The sequence below is a fragment of the Echeneis naucrates genome, chromosome 10 (genome assembly GCF_900963305.1).
Source record: "Echeneis naucrates chromosome 10, fEcheNa1.1, whole genome shotgun sequence".
Classification (NCBI taxonomy): Eukaryota; Metazoa; Chordata; class Actinopteri; order Carangiformes; family Echeneidae; genus Echeneis; species Echeneis naucrates.
The window spans coordinates 13,176,631-13,191,419 of NC_042520.1; the positions used below are offsets into that span (position 1 = coordinate 13,176,631).

At 41.8% G+C, this 14,789-nt stretch overlaps 2 protein-coding genes across 5 annotated transcripts; both read right to left on the reverse strand.

Annotated features, from left to right (window-relative positions):
- Positions 1-3,595: 3,595 nt before the first annotated feature.
- Positions 3,596-7,797, reverse strand: LOC115050132 (neuronal acetylcholine receptor subunit alpha-9-II). The gene is made up of 6 exons (XM_029512881.1): positions 7,749-7,797; positions 6,996-7,141; positions 5,904-6,058; positions 5,245-5,425; positions 4,623-4,974; positions 3,596-4,362 (listed from the first exon to the last, which is right to left on the reverse strand). Exons 1-6 carry the CDS (start codon positions 7,795-7,797, stop codon positions 3,596-3,598), a joined length of 1,650 nt encoding a protein of 549 aa, XP_029368741.1.
- Positions 7,798-9,844: 2,047 nt separating this feature from the next.
- Positions 9,845-14,234, reverse strand: ube2ka (ubiquitin-conjugating enzyme E2Ka (UBC1 homolog, yeast)). 4 transcript variants are annotated; one of them, XM_029512355.1, is made up of 7 exons: positions 13,874-14,234; positions 13,096-13,189; positions 12,782-12,840; positions 12,574-12,656; positions 11,943-12,042; positions 11,193-11,321; positions 9,845-11,101 (listed from the first exon to the last, which is right to left on the reverse strand). In XM_029512355.1, the coding sequence occupies exons 1-7, from the start codon at positions 13,934-13,936 to the stop codon at positions 11,027-11,029; spliced, it is 603 nt and encodes a 200-aa protein (XP_029368215.1). In that variant the 5' UTR covers positions 13,937-14,234; the 3' UTR covers positions 9,845-11,026. The 4 variants fall into 4 exon arrangements, with proteins under 4 accessions (XP_029368215.1, XP_029368216.1, XP_029368217.1 ...); XM_029512356.1 differs by lacking the exon at positions 11,193-11,321; XM_029512357.1 differs by lacking the exons at positions 12,782-12,840; positions 13,096-13,189.
- Between the last annotated feature and the right edge of the window lie 555 nt (positions 14,235-14,789).

The following is a 14,789-nucleotide window of genomic DNA, read 5'->3' on the forward strand; positions in this document are numbered from 1 at the left end:
CGGGGTGGCTCCGGTGCCTCTAAAAATCTGGCTCCGTAAATGGGCGTCTCCGCAGATGTTTGCCCCAGTTCCTCATCCCCATCCCCCCCCGATCCTCTTCAGTCTGTTAAAGCGCTCTTTGGTCTGGAAACACCAGAAAACCGGGTCTCCACTTAAAAACAAACTTTCTGTGGAGCACTTTTTGGATTAGCGTGCTTCGGTCACCATGGAAACTGCGTGCCAACTTCAGCGTCCGGTTGTTCACGCACGGAGGGTTTGTCTCTTATTAGCGCCTTTCTGGGACACTGTGAGCTTGTTAAAGCTTTACACTGCAGGACGTCAACACAGAGCTAATGGCGTGACGGATGGACAGTCGTACAGAAACTTAGGTCATTTTTTCAGATGTTTCAGAACCAGGAGGAAGAGTCAGAAAGAGCAGGGGTGAGGCTGAGGCGTGGGTGGGCCCCCTCCACCTTAGCCTCCACCTTAGGCTGCACCTTAGCCTCCACCTTAGCCTCCACCTTAGGCTGCACCTTAGCCTCCACTTTACCCTGCACCTTAGCCTGCACCTTAGCCTCCACCTTAGCCAGCACCTTAGCCTCCACCTTAGGCTGCACCTTACCCTGCACCTTAGCCTCCACCTTAGCCAGCACCTTAGCCTCCACCTTAGGCTGCACCTTAGCCTCCACCTTAGCCTGCACCTTAGCCTCCACCTTAGCCAGCACCTTAGCCTCCACCTTAGGCTGCACCTTACCCTGCACCTTAGCCTCCACCTTAGCCAGCACCTTAGCCTCCACCTTAGGCTGCACCTTAGCCTCCACCTTAGCCTGCACCTTAGCCTCCACCTTAGCCTCCACCTTAGCCTCCACCTTAGCCTGCACCTTAGCTTGCACCGCCATCATTCAATCTGAGGCAATCTTACACTCACATACCTTCCATACACATGTTCTTCATTGAAATTCTCTCAGCATAGTGAATAAATAATACATCTGACATTTCAGATGACATTAATATTCCACAATTTAGTAGTTATTCTTCTGTATAATGCATCCTTTGTTTGCTGTCTTGCATATTTTAATGTAAAATCAAAGTAAGTAATACTTTACATCCAGACAAAATTCCTCACTTAACTACCCAGAAAAGGAGGCATAATTGAATGTTTAGAGGTTTCTTCTAACGGCTTTCATAGTACCAAGACAAGTTACAAATAAAATGATCCTGTTAGAAATAAAACAATGTGCAGTGATGTGAAGAATGATGCACCCAGTAAACATAAACATAAAAAAAAACCACCTATAAAAAGTAAGAGGTTTGGGACACAGTTCAGTAGTTTCTTTTCATGTGTATATTGCAAATACCAATTAATATAAAATGGTAATGCTCACATAAAATTATGAAGAATGGTAATTGTGTCAATAAACCTGTTTCAATGTTCTGCTGAGTTAAATTTTGTAAATCACTTTATAATTTTCCCACCAGTCTTTTGCTGAGTGTCTAAGATGCTGCACCTGCCCAAATTGCATGGTTTACACTTCTCCGGGTCTCCCATAGTGATTACAGCCTGCTGTGGCCCCTGCAGCTCACTGAGCAGTAATGTAACACAATGCAGTCAGCTTCTCACAGACAGCAAACGTAAGATATTCTCACTTACATCGGAAGCATCGTGCCTCAGCATGGCAATCACTTTGGAGAGGAGGAAAAAAAAAAAACATTAACTCCTCTGCCCATTTGATTTTCACTCAGCATATCCCTTGGGGAGTCTCACAGAATGATCAGCGGGACTACTGCCTGCTGCCCCAGCATTTTTACCAACCAACTTTCATTAACAGCCTTCATTTAATCATGGTTTTGCAGCAAGTAACACATATAGTCCAGTTCAATACCATAACCTGGTGGAATAATACATTTTTTTCCTCCTCTTGCTGGTGAAATTTTGTGAGTGGATTGCTGTGAATGATGAAAACACAGCAGGAATAACTCATAGGCTCAAATTGTGTGCACTTGTGTTCGAACAGTTAAGCTTCAGGGCATCCACCACCAGAACGTGTGGAATGAACGCCCTCTACTGTAATATTAAGGGACTGTGAATTCAAATCTGAGCCAGGCATTTGTTTAAAAGGCGTTTTCTTTAGCAATCCATGGATTTTTCTGAACATGAAAGTCCATATTTACTCCAGTGTGTCGGTTTGAAAGAGGTTCAGGAAAAAGAGTGAAAACACCCACACATGCACGAGTTCTATCTTAAATTAATGCACGCTACGATGTGAATATAACTGCAAGACGAAAAAAAAAAAAAGAGGCTCTAGTGAAATGCAATATTTTTCACGTTAATAAATCCCTTGAAAAGATCCTCCTGTCTTCCTCTGGGAGAAACTCCGTTACTGTTATCTATATCGTTAACATTTAAGCGTTTAATAGTTAATTTGATAGATTTGATAACAACATTGGTTTTAGAATATTCCCATCTAGAATAAGTTAAGAGCACAGTTATTAGTGAAAGCAAAAATGAAATGCTTGGTAGTGTGTCTCATTGCTGTATTTAAATACAGTGTTCGGATTACCTTTACTTTGTATCACAGGTATTAGGTTTCCCTTTCTTGCTTATTGTTATTCATTGCTCCTTTTTTCCTCCCATCACACATACACACACTGACTTGATTTTCCAAGTTCAAAGTATAGGGGTTTTAGAAGGAGTGGGCGTCTGCTGTGCACATTGCGTTACATAATTGATGCCCCATATTACTTTACATCCTCACTGCCTTGGCTGTACTATAAACAAAGCTTGCTCATTAACAATTCACTGGATGATTTTGAACAGAAAAATTATTCTGTGTATCAGGAGTGTGCACCGATGCTGTGCCTGTCAGCCCCAGGGATCTGATTTCACAGAGTGTGAATAAGATATGTGCGGCCTCTACTGCTCATATTTTAACCCGACAGCAGATCACCTTACATGTACTCAATGGTCAGATGATGTACCGTTACATCAAAGCTATGATTGATGGGAATAAGTTAATAGGCTGCACCTTTATATCACACTATCAATGCAAGTGGTAGAACGGACAACATATATCTACCACTGTCTCTTCAGGTTATAGCTGAAGCATGTTTGTTAATTGCCCCATGTTGATAGTCAAGATGTTATGTATAGTTATGAGCGTTGCCTACACCTTTTGACCAGCTATGCTCAAGCATCCAATACAATAATTTATTTAGCAGTTGTGTGCACTGCCTGTTTTCTGCAGTGTATAGCCATCAGGAAAATGGACAAAGCTGATAGCAGGTGGTTTGTCTGCTCTCGTCTGTCTCGTCACTTAATTGTAAGGCTCTTGCGATTACTTGAAGAGTTTGACTATCTCTGGTGCGGAGAACACAATGTTGCTACATGTGGAACACAATATACTTGTGTTTTATAAATCTGGAATTTTTAATTGAGATTGATGTTAAGGCGCACAATGTATATTATGTTTATTTTCATATCATAATAATCTATACTGTTAATATTAATAGACATGTTCTGCACACAGCAGATTTAGTTTTAAAAAGTATATAGTCCTTCCATGTTTTTTCTGGCTTCTATTTGCTTGCTTTGCAGTATAATATACCAAATACTTTGTCACGGTTTGTTGCCAATGATGAGGATGCTCATGAGGAAAACCATGATGAAGAAGATCCACATGAAGAATCTGTCCATCACCTTAGCAATCTTCTTCCATTCTGCCCCCTTGGCGCAAGTGGCTCTCTGCTCTCTGAAACAGTTGGCGATATATTCAACATTGCGCACCAGCTTGGTGTCCACACCAGGGACACCACTGCCATGGCTACAGAACACACAAGGGCCAAAGGTTACAATGGGGCCTTGAGGTGGAGGCTTTTTGTCCTCAGGGCAGCAAGGGACCTTTTGGTCTTCTTTACAGCAGTTACTTGTTGAGATTTTACCATTAGAGCCTTCATACTTTCCAGGTGCAAAGCCAGAGAGGTGATTCCTCTCCTCTCTAAGAATATGGTGCTGGACTTTCACTCTGGGATGTTGTTGAGGTTTCGCTGTTTGGGGTCTGGGGACTTTGTGATTCTGCCGTTCCTCTCTGCTACTGTGGCTCCCTGGTTTTCCATTTGCATGAATGTGGGAGCTGAGATGTGGGTGACGGATTTCATCCTGGGTGGGGAAAGAAGATGAGGAGGAAGAAGAAGAGGAAGAGGCAGAGGCACAGTTCTCACCGACCTCATAAACAAAGAAAATCTTGGACATGTAGTCTATGATGAGGACTTTTGCCCAGTGGGGGACTGGTTTGGCCTCTGCACCACAGAAGTGAATGTTCATAATGAAGATGGTGAGAGCTGTGGAGGCTGTGACCATGGTCATTGTGGCAATATAGTACTTCCCTGACAAGGGGAAAACAAGGAGAAGCTTTCTGTTAGTTCTCTTAAAAAGATAGTTCAGGATGTTTCTTATATTTGTCAATAATTGTCTACTACTCTCTGAGATTTATAAATATATAATATAAAGCCAGACTAGCAACTCTGCAAGGCTCAGCAGCGGCAATGTTGATGTTGCAATGTGGTGTTTGGCAGGTATAATGTTATCTATATTAACCATCTTAATAACATGGCTTAAATAGAAAACTTGCCAAAAACCTTCTTACCTATAAGTGGCACACTCTCAGATGGTGGCATGCTCTCAGCCACCATAAGTTGAAACACAGTAAGAGCCAGAAGGACGGTCACTCCGAGGGAAACCTTCTCTCCAGAGTCAGCAGGCAGGTAGAAACCCAGGGGAGCCAAAAAGGAGATGAGGAAACAGGGGAGGAGGAGGTTGAAGATGTAAAAAGAGGAGCGGCGCTGCAGGAGCACGGTGTACGTGATGTCTGGATATGGATCTGAGCAACACCCATACATGATGACATTCTTGGTGGCCGGCATCCCGTGGCACTCCCATTCCACATTTTCCACAAAGTCTGACAGGTCACCGCTGTCCATGCCCATTATGATGTCTACCTGCAGTTATTGGAATCAGAAGAGTATGTGTGAAAGAGGCACAATTTTCTGAGAAAAGACAAAGCCAATAAATTAATATATGTCTGATCTCTTTTTTAAGCTGGCCAATTTCAGTTGTTCCCAAATCTAACATGGCCATTGAAGCCCCACAACCCAAATCTTGTATTATTTTGAAAAATTGGCTGACTTGAGGTGACACAGATGATGATGACGATGATGATGACGATCATTCTGAAATATAGTTACGTGTGTGCGTGTGTTTCTCCATACCTGGTTACCATTGTAGGTCCAGGAACCAAACGTCAAGTTACATTCCTGGCTATCAAAGGGAAAGTAGGAAACATCCACCACACAAGAGCTTTTAGTGATGGCAGGAGCATCCCAGGTTATTTCACCATTGTAGCGCAACCTCACGTTGGTGTCCATTGGCCCGGAGAAGTCATCATCAGCTCTGGAGGAGGAGAGGAAGACGAGGCACACTAACCAAAGGTCATGTCACATTTGATTTAGTGAGCTGCGGTGTCATCTCCTGTCACAGTAGTTCTCAGCCAAAAGCAAAAATTCACTTATAAATATATGTTATACCCTGCATAGTGTGTGGTGCTATAATACCATCTACCTTAAAAATCATGCTATCACCTCAAAAGTTACTGCCATCAAAAAATTTGATATCTATACAGAATTTTTGGTGACTTGGAGGCTTCGTGGATGTCAATATAAAGTACAGTGTTTATTGTATGTTGCATAACAGTTTAATGGAGTTAAGGTAAGTATACTGTGTAAAAAAATGACCAAGGTCTCTATTATTGTATGATAGCTTTATGACAGACCAATTTTAGACCAATAAAGGTGTGAGAAGAATGGAGACACAGGGCACATAGTGAGTGTAAGAATGTGCGTGTGCATGTGTGTGTGACGTACGGGCGTACTTGTTATAAAGGACAAGGTCTGGCCTCCACACCAGGCTGCTGGGGATGTGAATGACTTCCAGTCCATCATAGTCCTCTTTGTTCCACTTCAGGTAGGCATCATGCCACGTCTGCCTAATCCACAGGTAGGCAATCAGCACCTGGTTCCTCTCATCCTTCACACACAAATACACACACATACATACAAATGAGAGAGAAAAAGCATTTACAGACGCATACGCCTCTCCAGACAATGGATACACACTGGAAGAAACTTTAAGACAGAGCGCCCTGATCTCCTGCTCATTAACTCTCTTTGCGCGTTATGTCGTCAGAGGTGCCTCAGATTATCCCGACAGTTGAAATCCAGACCTGTTTGTCAATATCAGGTTGATGACCAGAAAGGGTGGAGGGTGGGGGTGGTATTGGTATTGGTATCAGCGCCAGAGCTTCACTGAAGCACTGAACCGAAGAAAACATAACCACTTTGGGTAATGTGACACCAGATATTTCTTGTTCGGCCCCGTACTGCTGTCTTATTGAACATGACAGACTGACATAAACAAACAAGCTGGTATACCATGTTACATTCAATAGGAAAGATGGTTCTCTCTCTTCGGCCACACATGAACAACAGAAGTGCTAATGCACTGTGGGCTGACACAGCACTGAACCTGAACGGGAACCTAATCCATCTGAGTAACACTGAACCCAGGCCTGTACAGTAGGAGGTCTGCCTGTCATTCATACACATCAGCACCTACAAATGCATCTCCTGTCGCTTGGTGATAAAAATCCAATATTAATTTAATCAAAAACCAACTTAACAGAGGTCTTACTTGCATGAGCGCCGTTAAATTGATCAGAATCAAAAAACAATATTCACATGAACTCTAATCTTTAAGAAGAACATTTTGAGTGTGTGATGATTAATCAACAGAACAGAAGAGAAAGGAAAACAAAAACAAACATAAAAAAACTATTTGGCAGAGATAGCGTTTTAGCTGTGGACAGTCCTGTTCTCAAGTTGGAGTTGATAACCGAGGTCTGATTTCATATAATAACAGTTTTGAAATGTATGAGTGCTGTTCTTGCTGCTGAGCAGGAACTCACCATGTCTTTGATCTGAGACAGCGTGATCTGTAACGTGACGTTCAGGGCTCTGTCCGTGTCCTCCACAGGCCGCAGGGCACTGGAATAATTCTCCATCAAGTCATTCAGAAGTTTGTGGGCAAAGTGACCCTGAGCTGAGTGAACCACTGGAAGGAGGCAGAAATGGTCATTATCTTTTGTGTTCTAAGTACCATTACATACAGCTCTCTGGCACTTCACACATTAATAACAACCATTAGTTTGTCTGTCTCGAACTGTGTTTTCCTGTATATTGCTAGAATTGTACCTTTCAATTAAAGTCAGTGAAACTAAGCAGAACTTCAAAATTCGTTGTTACTGATGTTTCTTATATACTGTTTTTTAGCTCAAAAGTTTTAAAATGACAGATTTTTAATGCTCTATTTCTGTTCTATATTGTATTCTATCATTTAAATTATCCATTTATAATGCATCGAGTGAAAATGAATTTTATATTGGTTGTAAATGTTTTAATATGTAAAAGTACATGTATAAATTACACATGCACATACATTAAATATAATTTTAGTAAGCAGACTTCTCAATAGATGATTAGATTCCTTAGATTATTTGAAAGTGGCATTGAAAAATTAAATAAATTTAGTTAACTGCTGTTTAATTGAAACCCACTGACGTCTGTGTGTAGTTACACACACCAATGCAAATAACAATGACAACAATGATTCCTGATTTCATCTTTCAACCACATGAAGTTGGTCTTTTAGTCTGACTCACCCTCAGGAAGCAGCATCACCAGACAGATTATTGGGATCATCTTACACATAAAAATAAAATCACAATAAAAAGTAAGCGGAAGCAGAAATCCACAGGTCCTGGATTTTATCCCCCAACAGGCCTACATGATGACTATTCAACCCCAGTGGAACTCCATTGCAGACAGCAGGACACCATTTCATCTGGTCATCACTGTAGTGAGGGCAGCTCTTAATGCTTGGCAGGGGAGGAAGCATGCCTGCTGACTGAGGCAAGGAACAAAACTCCGGCTATCACATAGCAGCAGGAGAGCAGGAGAAACAGGATGCCCGTGAATCATCACCTCACCACACACTGGGCTATTAATCTGCCAATCACAGGCCTGCTGACAGGTGTACTGCTGGTCCACTCCTACAACACTGCCAACACTGGGAGTATGGAAACAAAGGTGGGAATTTAAAACTCAGTGAACCTTTTATTAGTTACTTTGACAATCAGTCAGTGCTTAATTAATGTTATGGGTATATTGGTACTGAGGGATAGTAAAGATTCTTTACTTTAACTAACAGAGGGAGTCACTTTTGCAAATTGTGCGTTATAGACTAGCAGTTGCATACAAAAAGCAGAATCTCAAATTACTGTTTATAAAAAAAATATATATATATTAATTTGAGTTTGGATCATCTTGGCCACCTTTTTTTTTTTAATTTATTTCAGGGCAGACACAGAAAAAGAAAGAGTTGGATACCAGTGAAGGCGCATTAAAGGTGATGAAAATAAGATTAGAAAATAAGGTGATGAAGTATTGATTACCTTATTTCATTTCTCATTCCATTGTACAATGTCAAATAATTCTCAGAATGTAACAAAATACCGAAATATCGTTTCCACAAAATAAGTCAGATGGATGGACAGTGCTGCACAAGTAGACTAAAGCTTTCAAAATGTCAATCTGAATTTATAAAACCATAAAAATGTGAAATCCATTGAGGAATCTTTGAGATATGACAGAACTTTTTTTAAGGGTCTTTATTTCCTTGCTCTCCGAGGAAGGATGCTGTGGCAACTTCAGTCCTGTGGAAGCTACAACACTGTAATAATGCAACGAGTTAATTTATATTGTGAGCATTTTGATAGCAAATGATTACCTCAGGGTCATTACATGAACCAAGCAGCATGCTCTTTTTTCCCTGACTCATACTTAGCCCTCTGTAGTTCCATCACTGCTCGGGGGTGCTTGAGGGAGATCCATATGGTAGAAGCACTAGAGAAATATGGCAGGAGTCCTGGTATAAAATTAGATTTGGTCCCCAGTGAGGCCTGGAAAGCCAGAAAAATTTACACCACATACTGCCGCTATTCAGCAGACATAAACAGATAAGCAGAATCTCTCCTGTGTGGTGCAAGCGTGCACGCTGAAATACAAGATTCAGATTAGTGCCAGGGTTTCCTGGAGAGATTCCGCATATCACAACGTGCCACCAAGCAAGCCATCTGTTATAGTGCTCATCCCCAGTTTCCATAAGGAAGGTGATCTGAGCATCGTGACAAGTGCCCTATCACTTCCTTGTTGAGGCTCTACATACACTAAAAGATGTCCCTGCTGAACCAGGAGTGTAACCGCAGTGTAATATTAATCTCCAACACCATGCTACAGAAAGGCCAACTCTAATATGCATAATCTATTCTCGAGTTCTGCCGCATACACATTCTTCATCTAAATTGGTTTACTTGCTCCATTTTCATTGTTAATGGAATTTCCTACAGGTTCAATTTCTGATGGTCTTGTAAGTGCCTCACACTGATTTTGAGAAGTGCAAACAGCCAAACAAGCTTATCGCCATATGCTGGGTCCTTAATGACAGTTTGCAAAAACAGTTCCTTGATGTATCATTACAGAACCGAGATCAAACTGACTGGACTGCACTGAATGCTACTCTTAGCTATTGCTTTAATTTGTTGTATTTCCAAAGGGGTGGAGGGGATCCTCTAGCTGACAACTATCACAGAGCAAAGATGTGTCTTTTAAAGGGAACACAAAAGGACAAAGTGTGGATTAATTTACACAGACTTTAATATCTTTATTTACAGATGACTCATTTTGACATATTTATCTGTTTGGCGTAGTTAATATGATGCAACTTTTTTTTTTTTACTTGTTTGAAACTTTTTCCTTCCAGACTTGTGACAGGTTGGGTTACTGCTGAACATGTTTTACCATTTTGTTTGGTTTTTTCTAAATTTAAAAACAAGAATCCAAATGTATTCCTGCAGGAGGCCAAAACCAATTTAAAAAAATGTGGGGAAAGGGACAGGTGAAATAAGCCATGTTGAGAATAGGTGTGATGGTGGAAACTACGGTTTGCTGTAGGAGCTTTGGGTTCATCAGAAAGCTGGGGGTAGAGTAGGGTGGGGTTAGGTGGGGGGGACGTCGCATGAAAAAAAGTATGGCTACAACTCAGCAACACTTTATGAGCTGGTTTCCATAACAGGGAGGAAGCCTAGTCCTTTCCATATCTGAATTACTCCGTATTTGTTACCTGGTGCACAATATTCACTTTACTGTTAAGATTTATTTGAATTGCTAAATTTAAAGTGAAATGTATGTCCTCAAAATCTGTGATGGCACAATAATCCAAACAATTGGATGAAAGAATGATGGTGGTGATGTTGGACACAGTGCAAGAAATCTTCACCAGAGAAACCAGTTTAACTGTAGTACAAGGCTCCGCTTTATCCCTGTTTAGAAAACAGAATCAAAGTGTGTATTTAAAAAAAAAAAAAAAATTCAGGACCAGGTCCAAAGAGCTTCCTTGAATGGCTTGACTCTCTCCTACAAAGGCCTTCAGAAATTAAAGTAAATGCACTGCATAGGCAAAGATAAGCTGCTGACAGCCGTTTCTTGGACACAGCCAGAAAAGCTGGGAGACTGGCAGGTGTGGGTGGGGTCTTAAGTCTGGCATTTGCTTCAAAGGGGCTGAGATGTGGTTGGACTCTTGATTGTAGTGCTGGGTGGAATGTTGAATGAACTTAAAGAAACCAGCGATAAGAGCTCACACAGCAACTGATTGGAGTGTGGTACAGTAGAGGTAACGAGCAGTGAGAAGAGATGCCACACAGGTGGAGGAAGGAGGGGTGAGGAAGAGAGGTTGAGAGCGTGGAAGTTGTGGAATCCACTGTGAAACAGAGGGTGTGACAGAGGAAAAGACACCTTCAGACAGCTGGAGTTTGGAAGAAAGAGGTTGTGTATGTGTGATGAGGGGAGATCAGGAACAGGAAGATGAATAGGGTGCCAAAATTCAGTTACTGAGCAGTAGCTCTGTCGCCGTCTCCACATCCCAGGATTTGGATGACAACGCCACTATTACTGCATTCTAGGGAGAAAAGGAAAAAATATTTTACTCTACAGTAAATTTCGGCAGCACCATGAACTTAAGGGATAGAAATATGTTAAGACATACTTACTTTTTCAAAGCCCATGGCACAGAGTTTATCTATTTTTCGTGTGTACTCCGGACTGGAGACAGGAGCTCCTGCATAGACATGAGACCACAGCCTCGCTGTCTGTTTGAACATCTCTGGGTTCTGCTTGTACTATGTGAACGAATGTAACAAGCAGAAAGTTTGTGTTAAACAACAACCACTGAAACTTTCTACTGTTCAACAGAATTTAGTATGAATTGCAGAGATTAATTTGCACTTTTCATATGATCTGTTGATCACTGTCAAAAAAGTCTTCACAAAAGCTTTGCATTGGTGACACTGCACTGAATACTGCTTAACTTGTTACCATAAAATGATGCTGAGCACAGAAAACTAATGATGCAACACCACATACAAAAGACATGTTGGGATTATACACAGGTGGACCAGACAAATACCTGAAGAAAAATAATTTTTAATTGTCGGGACAATTAATAGTAGACATATTTATTCGCTGGTATCAACATTTTATCTTGGAAATGAAATATTAGCTTTGTCACACTATCTGTACCACCACTCCAATAACATTTGGAAAATCTGAGAGGGCCTGGGTTGCCTCAGATTGTGCAAGAGACATGTACATTAAAACCAGCCTTTTGCCTTTTGGCATTTTTTTTGGCAAAGTGCTCTTAGTATTATTAATTTTTGAAAACTGCATCAAGAAACTGTCCCATTATAATTTAAAACAATATGCCTTACAAGTGGTCAATTTTAAAGCACACGTCCACCCACCTGATTGGCTACCACTGCATCCTGTGGGTCATCTGGTTCTGCGGCTGCCAATAAGGCTTGTAATGACAAGAGGACCGTCCTAAGAGTCATAGCGGCTGCCCTGAAAGGATAAATTGTATATATCCTTGTTTAGTGCCAAACTAATATCAGAGTAGACTTGGAGCTCATGGCCTCTGGCTGATAGAGATATGCTTCGCTAAAAGTTACAATTATTGATTGGAAGGAGTTGAGAAACATTTTAAACCTCACATAATAGTGGACTAGCTAATTAAAAATATCTTTGGTCTGTGTGCCTGAACCAATACACCATTGTACATAAAAATTACAAGCAATAAAACCAGGTGTTGCTTTCAGCATCATCATCACCCGGCTCATTTGCCTACTGAACTTTGCGTTAAATCACTATATTAGATAGGAGCTTAAATAAGTTCATAATTGGGAATAAAGATGTAGCATTGTTTTCAACATGAAATTACTGACAAGAGAACTGTGTAATCCATCAGTTACACGGATCTGGGAAAGAGCCTTGGTGCCAACTCTGACTTGGATGGGGAAATAAACATGACTAGAATTTTATGATGACTGTATGGTGAACAAAGAATGTGGAGAATGCTGGCACACAATCACTCACCACTGATCTTTGAGAATGTCCAGACATATTGCACCTGTGACTGAGCTGATGTTGGGATGCCAGATCTTTGTGATAAACCGCACCTGAGAGATTAAATAACAGTGGGACGAAGGAATTCATTTGCGGATTAGCACCACAATGTTCTGGAGCCAATGAACACAAGTAATGGGATAAATATCAGTAACAATAACAGCAGTGAGTCCCTCACCTTGGGTGGATTGAATGGATACGTCTCTGGAATTTTAATTTCTAGTTGATATCTACCCCCTAGAAGAAACGAGAGGATTTAATTATTCAAGAATCACAACAGAGCCTCTTCAACTGTGCAATAAAGGGATAATTGTAGCAGACACACAGTTAAAGATCGCATTATTCAGCATCAAAAGCCTGTTGATAAGTTAGTGGTTGAGGCCTTTTTTCAAAGATTAAGTTGTCATCAGTAGACCCAAATATCACATAACGGAACAGTGCAATCATGCATACATGTTAGTAGACAGCAGTGTGTCTGCAGGGGCCCCTCACCTTCATATGGTGTGTCAGGTGGCCCTGCTATCTCTCCTCTAAGTTCTGTGAAGTTTTCATCCACCAGATCCACCTTAATCTGGTTTTTGCTCGTCTGAAAGGGCGAAAAGGCAAATGAGCGTTGTCATTTCAGCAGGTAGGAGCTCTGTTGAGCGTTCAGCTAGCTTGCTGTCAAACTTCAAACCTGCCTATGCAGCATAAGTTGACACCCCCCCCCCAAATCCACACAGACACACACAAGCCCACCACCACCACCACCCCGCTGCATTAGCCAAAGTTGACCTCAACTTGTTGCACACATCTAACGGATGCTACATAAATCCAGACCACTAATATGAGGCGAGACGAGTCCACACACAGCCAAGAAGACACATGTTCAAAAGTAAAACTTCAACGCTACAGGCGGAGCACACCAAACTATCTCTGCCACGGCTAACCCAGCTAGCTCTGAGACCAGGAAGGCATGTTAAGCTAGCCAATCCCGTAAACTTAGCATAATCAACTCGAAACTCAATTCGTTTCTGCACCATCGACTACTTTCAAGCATCACCGACTTCCTTGGTGTTGACGTCCCCACGGCTGCACACGGACAGCTAGCGGCGGCGGCTCCAGGTGAAGCCGGATGCTGCGCCGTGTCTGGCATAGTTAGCTAAAGCTAGCCGCTCGGCGATTAGCTAGCTGACAGCTGAGCCAGCGACGCGTCACTTACATTCAGCCTGTAGTCACAGAAAGAGCAAAATGCCGGCCTCAACTTTAGCGGGGAAATGAGACGACCAACCTCTTCACTTTTGAGGACCTCCTTGAATTCCCGTTTTATCCTCTGAACTGCGATGTTGGCCATGGTTCCCCGTGTTCCCGTCCGCGGTTGGGGCCTCGCCGCCGTCCGACCTGACTTACGTTAGCTGTAGCTTCCTCTGCCCGCAGCAGCCCCGCACTTTCCTTTTGGACGCTACCGCGAAAACAAAAAGAAAATAACAATAATAATAACAATAACAGCCGCGACGTCGTTAACCGCGAGTACCGTCAGTCCCGGTTCTCGATGTGAGGCTGTATTTCGTTAAAACAGCTCAACGCGTATCTGTCATCTCAGAGGTGTAACAGCACAGCGGTTGGTGGTACCGAAAACATTTTAATACCAAACTGCATGCAGTCTGGAGCAGAGACGGTCATGTGACCTGTATTGCCATGCTGAACGCCTCCCGCCATTGGCTGGCCTGTTCATAATGAATAATGGATTGTGTAATAATAAAAATAACAACAATACATCGTTACTATTATGATCGTTATTGTTGTTGTTGTTGCTGCTATATTATCCGTGTGCGTACATAAGGATAATTAAACAGACAAGACGTAAAACACATTTAAGGCATAATGAAAATCACATAAACTTGATGCCACTTTGAATTAAGATGGTTTCAAGCATCCATGTTCTACATGCTAATGTACTAATGGTGTTTTCAGGTTTTTCAAGGTTTGTCTAGTGATTACACATTCGTGTAATGTGATTGATTGAGCCAACCGATAAACGATGTCCAATAAATGTTTGATGCACGAGTCCGCTTTTCTAATCTATCTGAACTGCACTTACCTGCAGTTGAGATTTCTGCCCTCCAGTATTTCTTCCATACACACTCCCACAGTAAACGGGGCTTCAAACGGTGACCAGAAGATTACATTATATCAGCACCATGTGA